The 19037-nt window shown below is 39.6% G+C and overlaps 1 protein-coding gene across 1 annotated transcript in view; it reads right to left on the bottom strand.

Moving 5' to 3' along the window:
* The window catches only part of LOC128645207 (melanoregulin-like), a 69553-nt gene that overhangs the window by 20723 nt on the left and 29793 nt on the right, over positions 1-19037 (bottom strand). The window contains exon 4 of the mRNA XM_053698030.1: positions 221-384. Within this exon, the coding sequence (XP_053554005.1) occupies positions 221-384 (164 nt within the window). The remainder of the gene's footprint in view (positions 1-220; positions 385-19037) is intronic.

Raw genomic sequence — 19037 nt, 5'->3', positions numbered from 1 at the left:
AATATAAGTAAATTGTAAACTTTGTTTTTAAATTGTATTTTTATCTGAGTCATGAAAGAAAAACATGGTGTTTCATGTCCATTAAATATTACCATATAAACATCTTTTTAATGTCCATTTAAACATAATTTGCTCTATATTATTTTTAAGAGGCCCCGGTCTCTAATATCAGTGTTTTTAAAGCCACATGCCAATGTCTAGCACTGAGTGGTGAACGTACCAGCACAAACAGATAACGCTCAGGAGGGACAGTCTGTTGCTCAAAGATGCTGCTTTCTTGTGCCAGAGTGCTAAGAAGCCGGCGAGCTTCTGCAGGGCTCCGCAAACTCTTGTAAGACGTGTTAGAGTTTACAGCAAGGAGAGCGTCTGCTTCCTTGCTAAATCCTGGTAAAGGAAAGAAAATGACAGAGATTAAATAGAGAAACAAAAGGGTTAAAAAAACCTGTTTTTATTAAAGTAAATCATAAAAATAATGCTACAAACAGCAAAGAAAGACAAATTAAAGGGACATTATACATATATATATATTTAAATAACATTGTGCTGGTTTTCTATCTCCTAAACCAAATTCAAACTTTTAGATGTATACTGATGTATACAGACTTCAGACTGCTTCTGTTTGTATAATGGGTCTTTTCATATGCAGGGGAGGGGGAAGGGGGGTTCTGCTATCAGCAACTTTAAGTGGGTGCCCCAGGCTTATCTCATTAACAGTGCTAAATTGGGAGCTTCTAAAAAAATTAAAAGGTTTTACACTGGATTTTTATATCAGTATCTGTGCAAATTATTTTTTATAGCAGTTTCTATTACATGCAGTTAAATGAAAATTGGTGTACACTGTCCCTTTAAGTGAAGAGGGTGTTGGACAGCAGTAAGAGTAGGGAGAGAGACAGAGGGAGAGACTTGAGAGACAGAACATGTAAATAAAATATCAAATCTAAGTGAATGTCATGGCAGTTACAAGGCTAAGCTGCAATAACAAAAAAGGTTGCTTAAAATGTACAAAAATATCATATTACTCATATGAAAAAGTACTATTTTTACGAAAAACTAAATTAAAAACACTGCAGCATCAGTTATATACCTCCTACTGATACCCATTGGCTAAAAATAAATAAATGCAACCACTGTGTTAAAAAGGGCCTTCTCATTACTTATTGTACTGTAGGCATTAAAAGGAACATGAAGCCCAATATTTTTCTTTCACTATACAGAGAGAGCATAACATAAAAAAAAAAAAAAAAAGTTTCCAATTGACTTCAGGGGTAAGATTACATATGCGGTGACGCCGGTTTTTACGCGGTTTTGGTATCACATATACAGCGCCACATATAAATGTGGCGTGTATATTTCACCCGTAATTTTTACTCCCGTAAGCTAACATAGAACCGCGTCGCAAATCGTTATCACATATGGGGAGAGAGTGTTAGAAAAAAAAAAACTAACACCTGAAGTGCGGAATGGCGATCGCCGTAACGCAACCCCATTGATGTCTATGGGGGAAAAAAAAGTTACGTTTAAACCTAACACCCTAACTTAAACCCCAATCTAAACACCCCTAATCTGCTGCCCCCTGACATCGCCGACACCTAAATAAAGTTATTAATCCCTAATCTGCCGCTCCCAACATCGCTGCCACTAATAAAAGTTATTAACCCCTATTCCGCCGCTCCCCGACATCGCTGCCACTTTAATAAAGTTATTAACCCCTATTCCTCCGCACCCCAACACTATAATAAAGCTATTAATTGCTATTCCCCAGCTCCCCGACACCGCCACCACTAAATAAAGTTATTAACCCCTAAACCTCTGGCCTCCCACATCACCGCCACTAAATAAACCTATTAACCCATAAACGCCAGCCCCCCACATTGCAAAAAACTAAATTAAACTATTACCCCTAAACCTATCACCCATTAACTTTATATTAAAATTGCAATATGCATTTCTTAAGATAAATAAAAACTTACCTGTGAAATTGAAAAAAAAATAAGTTTAAACTAACAATTAGTTAGGAGCCGGATTTACCGCACGGCTATTGGATAAGAGGTGAAAACGTCACCTCTTAGGAATTTTTTTTTTTAGCCGTGAGCTGCTATAGCAGCTAAAGACCGTGATCGGTTAAAACAAATAAAGGAGCTTTCTACATGAAGTATCTTATACTTCATGAATGAAAATCCCCTTTATTTGTTTCAAAAGTCAATCCTAGCGTTTGTAAAACGCTAGGATTTACTTTCACTTTAACCTAACATAATTATTATACTAAAATTAAATCAACTACCAATTAAAAAAACTAAATTACACATTAAAAAAAACACATAAAACTATTACAAAGATGTAAATCTAAAATTACAAAAAATACAAAATTACAAAAAATAACAAAAAATAACTTACAAAAAATAACAAACAAAATTATCCAAAATAAAAACACTTACACCTAATCTAATAGCCCTATAAAAATAAAAAAAGTCCCCCAAAATAAAAAAAACCTAGCCTACAATAAACTACCAATAGCCCTTAAAAGGGCCTTTTGTAGGGCATTGCCTTAAAGAAATCAACTCTTTTACCTGAAAAAAATACAAGGACCCCCAACAGTAAAACCCACCACCCAACCAACCCCCAAAATAAAAAAAAACTAACTTTCAAAAATCAAATCAGCCAATAGGAATGCAAGGGACGCCATTTTGAAAAGGCTCCCTCGCATTGAAGATTCAGTGTACGGCGGCAACGGTATGAAGAGGACGCTCCACGCCGGATGTCTTGAAGGATGGACCCGCTCTGCGCCGCCGGGATGAAGATAGAAGACGCTGCCGGGATGAAGATAGAAGATGCCGCTTGGATGAAGATAGAAGACACCGCCTGGATGGATGAAGATCTTGCTGTCTGGATGAAGACTTCTCGCCGCCTGGATCGTTGGGGGTTAGTGTTAGTTTTTTTTTTAGGTTTTTTTGGGTGTTGTTTTTTTTAGATTAGGGTTTGGGCTTTCTAAAAAGAGCTACATGCCCTTTTAAGGGCAATGCAAAAGAGCTAAATGCCCTTTTAAAGGCAATGCCCATACAAATGCCCTTTTCAGCGTAATGGGTAGCTTAGGTTTTTGTTAGAGTTAAGTTTTTTATTTTGGGGGGTTGGTTGGGTGGTGGGTTTTACTGTTGAGGGGTCTTTGTATTTTTTTCTGGTAAAAGAGCTGATTTCTTTAGGGCAATGCCCTACAAAAGGCCCTTTTAAGAGTTATTGGTAGTTTATTGTAGGCTAGGTTTTGTTTTATTTTTTGGGGGGCTTTTTTATTTTATTTTTATAGAGCTATTAGATTAGGTGTAATTGTTTTTATTTTTTTGTATAATTTCGTTTGTTATTTTTTGTAATTTAGTGTTCGTTATTTTTTGTAATTTTAGATTTAAATTTTTTTAGTAGTGTTAGTTTTTTTTTTAATGTGTAATTTAGTTTTTTTAATTGGTAATTCTTTTAATTTTAGTATAATAGTTGTTATGTTAGTTGTTAGTTTAAACTTAGTTTTTTTTAGTTTCACTGGTTTTTATTTATTTTAAGATGGGGATATTGTAATTTTAATTTAAAGTTAGGGGGTTGTTAGGAATTTTTTGTAATCTTAGATTAATTTAATCTAAGGTTTTTTTTATTTTTAAGTGATGTTAGCTTTTTTATTTTAATTGTTTGTAATTTAGTATTTTTTTATTTAGGAAATTGGGGTTAATTTAGGGGGTGTTGGGTTAGGGGGTATTTGGTTAGGAGGCTTAGCAATTTAATTAGTTATTCGCGTTGTGTGGGTTTTGCGGTTTAGGAGTTAATATATTTATAAGGTTTGTTGCGATGTGGGTTAATGGCGGATTAGGGGTTAATAGTTTTAATAGGTACTTTGCGATGTGGGTTAATGGCAGATTAGGGGTTAATGGTTTTAATAGGGATTTTGCAATGTGGGTGAATGGTGGATTAGGAGTTAATACATTTATTAGGTAGCTTGCGATGTTGGGGTTGGCGGATTTTTAATACTTTTATTAGATAGATCGCGATGTGGGTGAATGGCGGATTAGGGGTTAATAGTTTAATTAGACATATTGCGTTGTGGGGGGTTGTCGGTTTACTTAAGGGTTAATACTTTTATTATTAGTTCCGATGTGGGTTTGATGGCGGATATAGGGGTTTTTACGTGTTGGGTTTATTTTTCTGAGGTGGGTTAGATTTTTACGGGAGATTTGATATTTTTTTATTTTCTTAGGAGCCGGCAGTTTCTAACGTGCCGTAAGTCACTGCTGACTCCAGAAATATGTATTTACGCTCATTTCTGGACATCGCTAGTTTATCCAACTTCCGGCACTTTATGAACTGCCGGTGCCGTATATGTGATACCCCAATGTGCGAGGTGAAGTAAATTGAAAAGTTGTTAGAAATTGCTCTGTCTGAATCATGAAAGACAAATTTTGGGTTTTAAGATGTAGAAAAAAATTCAGTATGTTTAAATGTTACTCTTTTGTATCTATTTTTAAGTACAATCTCCTTTAACCCCTTGGCCGGTAACACCTTTCTATGTGCATGCTGATGGAGGTTTATGATATGCCTGTATAATCTCTACAGACATACCCTATAAAATCAAGCACTGTGCCATTAAAAAACCCATGCATTTAACATATAGAGGCCTATTTACTATTGTGCGAGCGGACATGATCCGATATTGCAGATCATGTCCGCCACACATCGATAAATGCTGACAGCAAACGCTGGTGCAACGCCGCCCCCTGCAGATTTGCAGCCAATCGGCCGCTAGCAGGGGTTGTCAATCAACCCGATCGTATAATGCATCGGGTTGATTTTCAGCAATGTCTGTCTACCGCCTCAGAGCAGGCGGACAGATTATGGAGCAGAGGTCTTTAGACCGTTGCTTCATAAGTTGTGTTTGTGGCGAGCCACACACGGGGCTTCAAGCTCCATATGGATAAATATGCCCCATTGTACATCATTCTCAACAAAAACAACAAACTACTGAGAAAATCTATATTGTTGATAAGTAGCAAATAGCAATAGGCATAATGCATGCACAAAAAAATGTAGTTCAATCTGACACTACTCACGGGCTCTGAGAAGAATTCCAGCACAGAAAATCTCTACTGTTAATGCGAACAATAATTATTCTTGTGAGCGCTGACAGCACTAAGAAGTCTTTTGTAAGATGCCACAAAGATTTTTTTTATTTTAACCCCTTCTTGACAGGATGTAAAAAAATTAAGTACAAATTTAAATCACACAATTGCATGCCCTCCAGCCGTGATCCCATTTACGAAGTAGTTATGGCTTCAGGACAGCCAAACGGCTAGGATGTTCCATGCCATCCTAATGGCGCTAAAGACCAGCACATTTAGGATGGCATGGAATGTCCTGACGGGAAGGGGTTAAACAGTATGCGGCTCAGTTTGAGAAATTCTCAACATTTATCACATTTAGGACAATATATAATTTAATGCAGTTTGATACATTTTTATTTTGGGAGCAGTTAGCATGCAAGCAAATAAGTTATTAAGAGTGACACTTGTAATCTGACAGCTAATAAATATAGCTCCTTATACATTCTGTTTGATCATTTAAACGTATATCACAGAGGGATCTTAGAAGGCAGTTAATTATTTTCCCCCTTTTTTTTATCTTAAAGGGACAGTCAATACCAACCTTGTTATTGTATACAAATAGATAGATAACACCTTTACTAGCTTTTCACAACAAGAGACTGCTATTTCATGTGGGCCATATAGATAACATTGTGCTCAAGCCTGTGAAGTTGTGGCTGACACTGCACTAATTGGCTAAAATGCAAGTCAATAGATAATAAATAAATCCGGGGGCTGTCAAGAAAGGCTTAGAAACAAGGTAAATCACAGAGGTTAAAAGTATATTTATATATAACCATGTTCGCTGTGCAAAACTGGGGAATGGCTAATAAAGGGATTAGCTATCTTTTTAAACAATAACCATTTTTGGAGTTGACTATCCCTTTAAGCTTTCATAAGGGGATTGTCAGTTGGAAGGCTCAGCAGAAATTTTAAACAGTGGTGATACCCAGAACCAGAAGGCAGAAATTATTGTCATAAGGTCTCCGAAAAGTCAAGAACATATATGTTAAAAAAACTCTTCCATTCTTCCAATGTTCAATATTTTTTATGTAAAACTAGGCGATAAGCCTGCCCAGAGGCAGTCTATGTTTAAAAAATACAAACCCCCAAGCTAAAGTTACAAAAAATAAAAAAGTAAAATTACAGAAAAAAATAAACAAATTTAAACCAAAACTAATACCCCTATAACTTTCCCAAAATAAAAACACCCACTAATCTAATACTAAACTACCAATAGCCCTTAAAAGGTTAAACAGCTCTTATACTTACAAAAATTACCAATTACCCCTAACAGTAAAACCCCCCACCCTACCAACCCCCCCCCCCCAAAATTAAAAAAACCTAACACTAAAAAACCTAAACTACCCATTGCCCCTAAAGGGGCATTTGTATGGGCATTGCCCTTAAAAGGGCATTCAGCTCTTTTACTGCCCTTAAAAGGGCAATCAGCTCTTTTACAGCCCATTAAATCCCTAATACCTAATCTTAAAAAAATAAATAAAAAAACCTGAAAATTGAATGCAAGGTACCACATTCAATTTGGGGTACGTTGCATTCCAATTGGCTGAAATTTTGAAATCAGCCAATAGGATTAGAGCTACTAAAATCATATTGGCTGTTCAAATCAGCCAATAAGATTTCAGTAGCTCTCATCCTATTGGCTGATTTCAAAATTTCAGCCAATAGGATTGCAAGGTACCCCAATAAATATGGGGTACCTTGCATCCAATCTTCAGTGTGCGACGGACGATCGCATGAAGAGGAGCCTCCATGCAGCTATCCATGCAGCTGAGGATCTCCGCCTCTGATGATCTGTGCATCGGGGAAGCCAGCTCTTCGCCGCCTTCGCTCCGGATGAAGATAGAAGATGATGGAGCCACCTGGAAGAAGACCTTCTCCGCTGGACTTCAAGAACAGTGAGTACTTTAGGCTTTTTTATTTTAATTTTTGCAGTGTTTTTTTTTAGATTACGATTTTTTGGGGGCTTGAAAAAAGAGCTGATTGCCATTTTAAGAGCAGTAAAAGCGCTGAATGCCCTTTTAAAGGCAATTCCCATATAAATGCCCCTTTAGTGGCAATGGGTAGTTTAGGGTTTTTTAGTGTTAGTTTTTTTTTTATTTTGGGGGGTTTGGTGGGTGTTTTTTTTTTTACTGTTTGGGGGAATTTAGTAATTTTTAAATGTAAAAGAGCTGTTTAACTTAGGGCAATGCCCTACTACAAAAGGCCCTTTTAAGGGCTATTGGTAGTTTAGATTGGGGGTGTTTTTATTTTGGAAGAGCTTTTTTAGTTTCATAGGGATTAGGTATACATTTTTTTATTTTTGATAATTTTGTTTATTTTTTCTGTAATGTTAGACTTTTTTATTTTTGTAATTTAATGTTAGAATTTTTTATTTTAATTGTAATTCAGTAGTAATTGTAGTTAATTTAGGGGGTGTTAGGTTAGGGGGCTTAATAATTAAATTAGTTATTTGCGTTGTGGGGAGATTGGCGGCATAGGGGTTAATATATTAGTTAGGTTTATTGCGATGTGGGGGTTTGGCGGTTTAGGGGTTAATAGGTTAATTAGGTTTATTGCGATGTGGGGGGTTGGTAGTTTCGGGGTTAATCTTTTAATTATGTTATTTGCGGATTAGGGGTTAATTACTTTATTGTTTTGCAATGTGGGGTTTGGTGGTTTAGGGGTTAATAGGTTAAGGCCTAGATTTGGAGTTAGGCGGTAGCCGTCAAAACCAGCGTTAGAGGCTCCTAACGCTGGTTTTGGCCGCCCGCTGGTATTTGGAGTCAGTGATTAAAGGGTCTAACGCTCACTTTTCAGCCGCGACTTTTCCATACCGCAGATCCCCCTACGCCATTTGCGTATCCTATCTTTTCAATGGGATATTCCTAACGCCGGTATTTAGAGTCGTTTCTGAAGTGAGCGTTAGAGCTCTAACGACAAAACTCCAGCCGCCTGAAAATAGCAGGAGTTAAGAGCTTTCTGGCTAACGCCGGTTCATAAAGCTCTTAACTACTGTACCCTAAAGTACACTAACACCCATAAACTACCTATGTACCCCTAAACCGAGCTCCCCCCACATCGCCGCCACTCGATTAAAATATTTTAACCCCTAATCTGCCGACCGCCACCTACGTTATACTTATGTACCCCTAATCTGCTGCCCCTAACCCCGCCGACCCCTGTATTACATTTATTAACCCCTAACCTGCCCCCCACAATGTCGCCGCCAGCTACTTAAAATAATTAACCCCTAATCTGCCGACCGCAAAGCGCTGCCACCTACTTTATCCCTATGTACCCCTAATCTGCTGCCCCTAACACCGCCGACCCCTATATTATATTTATTAACCCCTAATCTGCCCCCCTCAACGTCGCCTCCACCTGCATACACTTATTAACCCCTAATCTGCCGAGCGGACCGCACCGCTACTATAATAAAGTTATTAACCCCTAACCCGCCTCACTAACCCTATCATAAATAGTATTAACCCCTAATCTGCCCTCCCTAACATCGCCGACACCTACCTTCAATTATTAACCCCTAATCTGACGACCGGAGCTCATCGCTACTATAATAAATGGATTAACCCCTAAAGCTAAGTCTAACCCTAACACTAACACCCCCCTAACTTAAATATAATTTACATCTAACAAAATTAATTAACTCTTATTAAATAAATGATTCCTATTTAAAGCTAAATACTTACCTGTAAAATAAATCCTATTATAGCTACAATATAAATTATAATTATATTATAGCTATTTTAGGATTAATATTTATTTCTCTTGTTAAGTGTATCCAGTCCACGGATCATCCATTACTTATGGGATATTAACTCCTCCCCAACAGGAAGTGCAAGAGGATTCACCCAGCAGAGCTGCTATATAGCTCCTCCCCTAACTGCCATTACCAGTCATTCTCTTGCACCCAACGAATAGATAGGATGTGTGAGAGGACTGTGGTGATTATACTTAGTTTCATACCTTCAATCAAAAGTTTGTTATTTTATAATAGCACCGGAGTGTGTTATTCCTTCTCTGGTAGAATTTGAAGAAGAATCTACCTGAGTTTTTCTATGATTTTAGCCGGAGTAGTTAAGATCATATTGCTGTTTCTCGGCCATCTGAGGAGAGGTAAACTTCAGATCAGGGGACAGCGGGCAGATTAATCTGCAAAGAGGTATGTAGCAGCTTATTATTTTCTGACAATGGAATTGATGAGAAAATTCTGCCATACCGATATAATGTAAACTCAGCCTTAAATGCAGTAGCAGCAACTGGTATCAGGCTGTCATGTATGTATATTTTACACTTCAGTATTCTGGGGAATGGCACTTCACTGGAATTATACTGTATGCATAAAACTTTAGCCTAATTTGCAGGGACTAGCAACAGGCTTTTTAATAACACTCAATTTATTAATGTTAAACGTTTTTTGCTGGCATGTAAAATCGTTTAATTTTCTGAGGTACTGGGTGAAAAAATGTTTTGGGCACTATTTTTTTCCACTTGACAGTCGTTTTATTTAATTTATGACAGTTTACTGATCTCTCTCACTGTTATGTGTGAGGGGGAGGGACCTTTTTTGGTGCTTTTGCTACGCATCAAAAAATTCAGTCAGAAGTTTATTGTCTTCCCTGCATGATCCGGTTCATCTCTACAGAACTCAGGGGTCTTCAAAACTTGTTTTGAGGGAGGTAATCACTCACAGCAGAGCTGTGAGATTGTAGTTGACTGTGATTAAAAAAAAAAAAAAAAACGTTTATTTCTGTATTTTTTTTTTTTTTTTCTGCTATCAGGGTTAGTTATCCTTTGCTAATGGGAGCAATCCTTTGCTAAAATTGTGTTTTTTACAAAGATTTGATGCTATAACTTTTCAGTTTATTAATTTTCAACTGTCATAACTTTTTCTGTGCTTCTTATAGGCACAGTACGTTTTCATATTATAGTAAATTACTTGAAAAGTATTTCCAAGTTGCTAGTTTATTTGCTAGTGTGTTAAACATGTCTGATTCAGAGGAAGATATCTGTGCTATATGTGCTAAAGCCAAAGTGGAGCCCAATAGAAATTTATGTACTAACTGTATTGATGCTACTTTAAATAAAAGTCAATCTGTACAAATTGAACATATTTCACCAAACAACGAGGGGAGAGTTATGCCGACTAACTCGCCTCACGTGTCAGTACCTGCATCTCCCGCTCGGGAGGTGCGTGATATTGTAGCGCCGAGTACATCTGGGCGGCCATTACAAATCACATTACAGGATATGGCTACTGTTATGACTGAAGTTTTGGCTAAATTACCAGAACTAAGAGGTAAGCGTGATCACTCTGGGGTGAGAACAGAGTGCGCTGATAATATTAGGGCCATGTCAGACACTGCGTCACAATTTGCAGAACATGAGGACGGAGAGCTTCATTCTGCGGGTGACGGTTCTGATCCAAACAAACTGGATTCAGATATTTCAAATTTTAAATTTAAGCTGGAAAACCTCCGTGTATTACTAGGGGAGGTGTTAGCGGCTCTGAATGATTGTAACACAGTTGCAATACCAGAGAAAATGTGTAGGTTGGATAAATATTTTGCGGTACCGGCGAGTACTGACGTTTTTCCTATACCTAAGAGACTTACTGAAATTGTTACTAAGGAGTGGGATAGACCCGGTGTGCCGTTCTCACCCCCTCCGATATTTAGAAAGATGTTTCCAATAGACGCCACCACACGGGACTTATGGCAAACGTCCCTAAGGTGGAGGGAGCAGTTTCTACTTTAGCTAAGCGTACCACTATCCCGGTGGAGGATAGCTGTGCCTTTTCAGATCCAATGGATAAAAAGTTAGAGGGTTACCTTAAGAAAATGTTTGTTCAACAAGGTTTTATATTGCAACCTCTTGCATGCATTGCGCCTGTCACGGCTGCAGCAGCATTTTGGTTTGAGTCTCTGGAAGAGACACTTGAATCAGCTCCATTAGATGAGATTACACACAAGCTTAAAGCCCTTAAGTTAGCTAACTCATTTATTTCAGATGCCGTAGTACATTTAACTAAACTTACGGCTAAGAATTCCGGATTCGCCATTCAGGCACGCAGAGCACTGTGGCTAAAATCCTGGTCAGCTGACGTTACTTCTAAATCTAAATTGCTTAATATACCTTTCAAAGGGCAGACCTTATTCGGGCCCGGGTTGAAAGAAATTATCGCTGACATTACAGGAGGTAAAGGCCATGCCCTGCCTCAAGACAGAGCCAAACCTAAGGCTAGACAGTCTAATTTTCGTTCCTTTCGTAATTTCAAAGCAGGAGCAGCATCAACTTCCTCTGCACCAAAACAGGAAGGAGCTGTTGCTCGCTACAGACAAGGCTGGAGACCTAACCAGTTCTGGAACAAGGGCAAGCAGGCCAGGAAACCTGCTGCTGCCCCTAAGACAGCATGAATCGAGGGCCCCCGATCCGGGAACGGATCTAGTGGGGGGCAGACTTTCTCTCTTCGCCCAGGCTTGGGCAAGAGATGTCCAGGATCCCTGGGCGTTAGAGATCATATCTCAGGGATACCTTCTAGACTTCAAATTCTCTCCCCCAAGAGGGAGATTTCATCTGTCAAGGTTGTCAACAAACCAAATAAAGAAAGAGGCGTTTCTACGCTGCGTACAAGATCTTTTATTAATGGGAGTGATCCATCCGGTTCCGCGGTCGGAACAAGGACAAGGGTTTTACTCAAATCTGTTTGTGGTTCCCAAAAAAGAGGGAACTTTCAGGCCAATCTTGGATTTAAAGATCCTAAACAAATTCCTAAGAGTTCCATCGTTCAAAATGGAAACTATTCGGACAATTTTACCCATGATCCAAAAGGGTCAGTACATGACCACAGTGGATTTAAAGGATGCTTACCTTCACATACCGATTCACAAAGATCATTACCGGTATCTAAGGTTTGCCTTTCTAGACAGGCATTACCAGTTTGTAGCTCTTCCATTCGGATTGGCTACGGCTCCGAGAATCTTCACAAAGGTTCTGTGTGCTCTTCTGGCGGTATTAAGACCGCGAGGAATTGCGGTAGCTCCGTACCTAGACGACATTCTGATACAAGCTTCAAGCTTTCAAACTGCCAAGTCTCATACAGAGTTAGTACTGGCATTTCTAAGGTCGCATGGATGGAAGGTGAACGAAAAGAAGAGTTCTCTCTTTCCACTCACAAGAGTTCCCTTCTTGGGGACTCTTATAGATTCTGTAGAAATGAAGATTTACCTGACAGAAGACAGGTTAACAAAGCTTCAAAATGCATGCCGTGTCCTTCATTCCATTCAACACCCGTCAGTAGCTCAATGCATGGAGGTGATCGGCTTAATGGTAGCAGCAATGGACATAGTACCCTTTGCACGTCTACATCTCAGACCGCTGCAATTGTGCATGCTAAGTCAGTGGAATGGGGATTACTCAGACTTGTCCCCTACTCTGAATCTGGATCAAGAGACCAGAAATTCTCTTCTATGGTGGCTTTCTCGGCCACATCTGTCCAGGGGGATGCCATTCAGCAGGCCGGACTGGACAATTGTAACAACAGACGCCAGCCTACTAGGTTGGGGCGCTGTCTGGAATTCTCTGAAGGCTCAGGGACAATGGAATCAGGAGGAGAGTCTCCTACCAATAAACATTCTGGAATTGAGAGCAGTTCTCAATGCCCTTCTGGCTTGGCCCCAGTTAACAACTCGGGGGTTCATCAGGTTTCAGTCGGACAACATCACGACTGTAGCTTACATCAACCATCAGGGAGGGACAAGAAGCTCCCTAGCAATGATGGAAGTATCAAAGATAATTCGCTGGGCAGAGTCTCACTCTTGCCACCTGTCAGCAATCCACATCCCGGGAGTGGAGAACTGGGAGGCGGATTTCTTAAGTCGTCAGACTTTTCATCCGGGGGAGTGGGAACTTCATCCGGAGGTCTTTGCCCAAATACTTCGACGTTGGGGCAAACCAGAGATAGATCTCATGGCGTCTCGACAGAACGCCAAGCTTCCTCGTTATGGGTCCAGATCCAGGGATCCGGGAGCGGTTCTGATAGATGCTTTGACAGCACCTTGGACCTTCGGGATGGCTTATGTGTTTCCACCCTTCCCGATGCTTCCTCGATTGATTGCCAGAATCAAACAGGAGAGAGCATCAGTGATTCTAATAACGCCTGCATGGCCACGCAGGACTTGGTATGCAGATCTAGTGGACATGTCATCCTGTCCACCTTGGTCGCTACCTCTGAAACAGGACCTTCTGATCCAGGGTCCCTTCAAACATAAAAATCTAATTTCTCTGAAGCTGACTGCTTGGAAATTGAACGCTTGATTTTATCAAAACGTGGTTTTTCTGAGTCAGTTATTGATACCTTAATACAGGCTAGGAAGCCTGTTACCAGAAAGATTTACCATAAGATATGGCGCAAATACTTATATTGGTGCGTATCCAAGAGTTACTCATGGAGTAAGGTTAGGATTCCGAGGATATTGTCTTTTCTACAAGAAGGTTTAGAAAAGGGTTTATCCGCTAGTTCCTTAAAGGGACAGATTTCAGCTCTGTCCATTCTTTTACACAAACGTCTGTCAGAAGTTCCGGACGTTCAAGCCTTTTGTCAGGCTTTAGCTAGGATCAAGCCTGTGTTTAAAACTGTTGCTCCACCATGGAGTTTGAACTTAGTTCTTAATGTTTTACAGGGGGTTCCGTTTGAACCCCTTCATTCCATTGATATCAAGTTGTTATCTTGGAAAGTTCTGTTTTTAATGGGGATTTCCTCGGCTCGAAGAGTCTCTGAGTTATCTGCCTTACATTGTGATTCTCCTTATCTGATTTTTTTACTAAACCTGGGTTCCTACCTAAGGTGGTCACTAACAGGAATATCAATCAAGAGATTGTGATTACATCTTTGTGTCCTAATCCTTCTTCGAAAAAGGAACGTCTGCTACACAATCTAGATGTAGTCCGTGCCCTGAAATTTTATCTACAGGCAACTAAGGATTTTCGACAAACGTCTTCCCTGTTTGTCGTTTATTCTGGTCAGAGGAGAGGTCAAAAAGCTTCGGCTACCTCTCTCTCCTTTTGGCTTCGTAGCATAATACGGTTAGCCTATGAGACTGCTGGACAGCAGCCTCCTGAAAGAATTACAGCACATTCTACTAGAGCTGTGGCTTCCACTTGGGCCTTTAAGAATGAGGCTTCTGTTGAACAGATTTGCAAGGCTGCAACTTGGTCTTCTCTTCATACTTTTTCCAAATTTTACAAATTTGACACTTTTGCTTCTTCGGAGGCTGTTTTTGGGAGAAAGGTTCTTCAGGCAGTGGTTCCTTCCGTATAAAGAGCCTGCCTGTCCCTCCCGTCATCCGTGTACTTTAGCTTTGGTATTGGTATCCCATAAGTAATGGATGATCCGTGGACTGGATACACTTAACAAGAGAAAACATAATTTATGCTTACCTGATAAATTTATTTCTCTTGTAGTGTATCCAGTCCACGGCCCGCCCTGTCACTTTAAGGCAGGTAATTTTTCCATTAAACTACAGTCACCACTGTACCCTATGGTTTTCCTTTCTCTGCATGTTTTCGGTCGAATGACTGGTAATGGCAGTTAGGGGAGGAGCTATATAGCAGCTCTGCTGGGTGAATCCTCTTGCACTTCCTGTTGGGGAGGAGTTAATATCCCATAAGTAATGGATGATCCGTGGACTGGATACACTACAAGAGAAATAAATTTATCAGGTAAGCATAAATTATGTTTTTACAGGCAACTTTGTAATTATTTTAACCAGGTACAATAGCTATTAAATAGTTAAGAACTATTTAATAGTTACCTAGTTAAAATAATAACAAATTTACCTGTAAAATAAATCCTAACCTAAGATATAATTAAACCTAACACTACCCTATCAATACATTAATTAAATAAACTACCTACAATTACCTACAATTAACCTAACACTACACTATCAATAAATTAATTAAACACAATTCCTACAAATAAATACAATTAAATAAACTAGCTAAAGTACAAAAAATAAAAAAGAACTAAGTTACAAAAAATAAAAAAATATTTACAAACATAAGAAAAATATTACAACAATTTTAAACTAATTACACCTACTCTAAGCCCCCTAATAAAATAACAAAGCCCCCCAAAATAAAAAAATTCCCTACCCTATTCTAAATTAAAAAAGTTACAAGCTCTTTTACCTTACCAGCCCTGAACAGGGCCCTTTGCGGGGCATGCCCCAAGAATTTCAGCTCTTTTGCCTGTAAAAAAAAACATACAATACCCCCCCCCCAACATTACAACCCACCACCCACATACCCCTAATCTAACCCAAACCCCCCTTAAAGAAACCTAACACTAAGCCCCTGAAGATCATCCTACCTTGTCTTCACCATACCAGGTTCACCGATCCGTCCTGGCTCCAACATCTTCATCCAACCCAAGCGGGGGTTGGCGATCCATCATCCGGTGGCTGAAGAGGTCCAGAAGAGGCTCCAAAGTCTTCCTCCTATCCGGCAAGAAGATGACATCCGGACCGGCAAACATCTTCTCCAAGCGGCATCTTCGATCTTCTTCCATCCGGTGCGGAGCGGGTCCATCTTGAAGCAGGCAACGCGGATCCATCCTCTTCTTCCGTTGTCTCCCGACTAATGACGGTTCCTTTAAGGGACGTCATCCAAGATGGCGTCCCTCGAATTCCGATTGGCTGATAGGATTCTATCAGCCAATCGGAATTAAGGTAGGAATTTTCTGATTGGCTGATGGAATCAGCCAATCAGAATCAAGTTCAATCCGATTGGCTGATCCAATCAGATTGAGCTCGCATTCTATTGGCTGTTCCGATCAGCCAATAGAATGCGAGCTCAATCTGATTGGCTGATTGGATCAGCCAATCGGATTGAACTTGATTCTGATTGGCTGATTCCATCAGCCAATCAGAAAATTCCTACCTTAATTCCAATTGGCTGATAGAATCCTATCAGCCAATCGGAATTCGAGGGACGCCATCTTGGATGACGTCCCTTAAAGGAACCGTCATTAGTCGGGAGACAACGGAAGAAGAGGATGGATCCGCGTCGCCTGCTTCAAGATGGACCCGCTCCGCACCGGATGGAAGAAGATCGAAGATGCCGCTTGGAGAAGATGTTTGCCGGTCCGGATGTCCTCTTCTTGCCGGATAGGAGGAAGACTTTGGAGCCTCTTCTGGACCTCTTCAGCCACCGGATGATGGATCGCCAACCCCCGCTTGGGTTGGATGAAGATGTTGGAGCCAGGACGGATCGGTGAACCTGGTATGGTGAAGACAAGGTAGGATGATCTTCAGGGGCTTAGTGTTAGGTTTCTTTAAGGGGGGTTTGGGTTAGATTAGGGGTATGTGGGTGGTGGGTTGTAATGTTGGGGGGGGGTATTGTATGTTTTTTTTTACAGGCAAAAGAGCTGAAATTCTTGGGGCATGCCCCGCAAAGGGCCCTGTTCAGGGCTGGTAAGGTAAAAGAGCTTGTAACTTTTTTAATTTAGAATAGGGTAGGGAATTTTTTATTTTGGGGGGCTTTGTTATTTTATTAGGGGGCTTAGAGTAGGTGTAATTAGTTTAAAATTGTTGTAATATTTTTCTTATGTTTGTAAATATTTTTTTATTTTTTGTAACTTAGTTCTTTTTTATTTTTTGTACTTTAGCTAGTTTATTTAATTGTATTTATTTGTAGGAATTGTGTTTAATTAATTTATTGATAGTGTAGTGTTAGGTTAATTGTAGGTAATTGTAGGTAGTTTATTTAATTAATGTATTGATAGGGTAGTGTAAGGTTTAATTATATCTTAGGTTAGGATTTATTTTACAGGTAAATTTGTTATTATTTTAACTAGGTAACTATTAAATAGTTCTTAACTATTTAATAGCTATTGTACCTGGTTAAAATAATTACAAAGTTGCCTGTAAAATAAATATTAATCCTAAAATAGCTATAATATAATTATAATTTATATTGTAGCTATATTAGGATTTATTTTACAGGTAAGTATTTAGCTTTAAATAGGAATAAGTTATTTAATAAGAGTTAATTTATTTCGTTAGATGTAAATTATATTTAAGTTAGGGGGGTGTTAGTGTTAGGGTTAGACTTAGCTTTAGGGGTTAATACATTTATTAGAATAGCGGTGAGGTCCGCTCGGCAGATTAGGGGTTAATAATTGAAGGTAGGTGTCGGCGATGTTAGGGAGGGCAGATTAGGGGTTAATACTATTTATGATAGGGTTAGTGAGGCGGATTAGGGGTTAATAACTTTATTATAGTAGCGCTCAGGTCCGCTCGGCAGATTAGGGGTTAATAAGTGTAGGCAGGTGTCGGCGACGTTGAGGGGGGCAGATTAGGGGTTAATAAATATAATATAGGGGTCGGCGATGTTAGGGCAGCAGATTAGGGGTACATAGGGATAACGTAGGTTGCGGCGGTTTACGGAGCGGCAGATTAGGGGTTAAAAAAAATATGCAGGGGTCAGCGATAGCGGGGGCGGCAGAATAGGGGTTAATAAGTGTAAGGTTAGGGGTGTTTAGACTCGGGGTACATGTTAGAGTGTTAGGTGCAGACGTAGGAAGTGTTTCCCCATAGGAAACAATGGGGCTGCGTTAGGAGCTGAACGCTGCTTTTTTGCAGGTGTTAGGTTTTTTTTCAGCTCAAACAGCCCCATTGTTTCCTATGGGGGAATCGTGCACGAGCACGTTTTTGAGGCTGGCCGCGTCCGTAAGCAACTCTGGTATCGAGAGTTGCATTTGCGGTAAAAATGCTCTAGGCTCCTTTTTTGGAGCCTAACGCAGCATTTGTTTGAACTCTCGATACCAGAGTTAAATTTATGGTGCGGCCAGAAAAAAACCCTCGGAGCGTTAGCAGCCCTTCTACCGCCAAACTCCAAATCTAGGCCTATGTTTCTTGCGATGTGGGGAGTTGGCGGTTTAAGAGTTAATAGGTTGAATAGTTTTATTGCCATGTGGGGGTTTGCGGTTTAGGGGTTAATTACTTTATTGTTTTGCGATGTTGGGGTTGGCGGTTTAGGTGTTAATACTTTGTGAGGGAGGTTAGTTTTTGTTTGTTATACTTCGTGCAGTTATGTGGGGGTTTTTTTTATTTCTTGCGGGTGGTTGCATGTTGTGTGTGGTTTTTTTTTTTAAGGCTCCGGCTTCGCCTACGCTCGGTATGCCTTCGGATTCTGAAAATGCCACCCTGCCATTTTCGGAATCCACCTGGATGCAACTTTACTGCATCCAGGTGGATTCTTCTTTTGGCTGCCTTGCGCAACCAACATTCCTTAGAGGATGCGTGCACAACTGGCGATGGGCGCATTAAAAATGCAATAATAGTATATATATGAGGTAGATTAATAAGCCCTAAATCTAATTGTAAAGCTTTGGGTTCAAATAACTGCAGTTGAAGTACATTTTTAATTGTTTTTAATGTGCAGATGCCAAATATCAACTAACATTAACCTTTACTTATGTTTTGACATTTATAGAAAATGGAGCAAACTTAATATCTTGCAGTCATCCAATACTTGCTGAAAAAAAATTAACAGAAATCATTAAAGGAACATGAAACCCAACATTTTTCTCTAATGATTCAGATAGAGAATACAATTTTTAAACAACTTTCTAATTTACTTCTATTATCGAATTTGTTTCATTCTCTTGGTATCATTTATTAAAGGAGCAGCAATGCACTACTGGTTTCTAACTGAACACACGGGTGAGCCAATGACAATCGTTATATATCAGCAGCCACCAATCAGCAGCTAGAACCTAGGTTCTTTGCTGCTCCTGCGCTTGCCTAGATAAACCATTCAGCAAAGCATAACAAGAGAAGGAAGCAAATGTAATAATAGAAGTAAATTGGAAAGTTGTTTAAAATTGTATTCTCTATCTGA

The sequence above is a fragment of the Bombina bombina genome, chromosome 1 (assembly GCF_027579735.1).
Source record: "Bombina bombina isolate aBomBom1 chromosome 1, aBomBom1.pri, whole genome shotgun sequence".
NCBI classification, from domain to species: Eukaryota; Metazoa; Chordata; class Amphibia; order Anura; family Bombinatoridae; genus Bombina; species Bombina bombina.
This window is presented reverse-complemented; position numbering and strand designations above follow the sequence as displayed.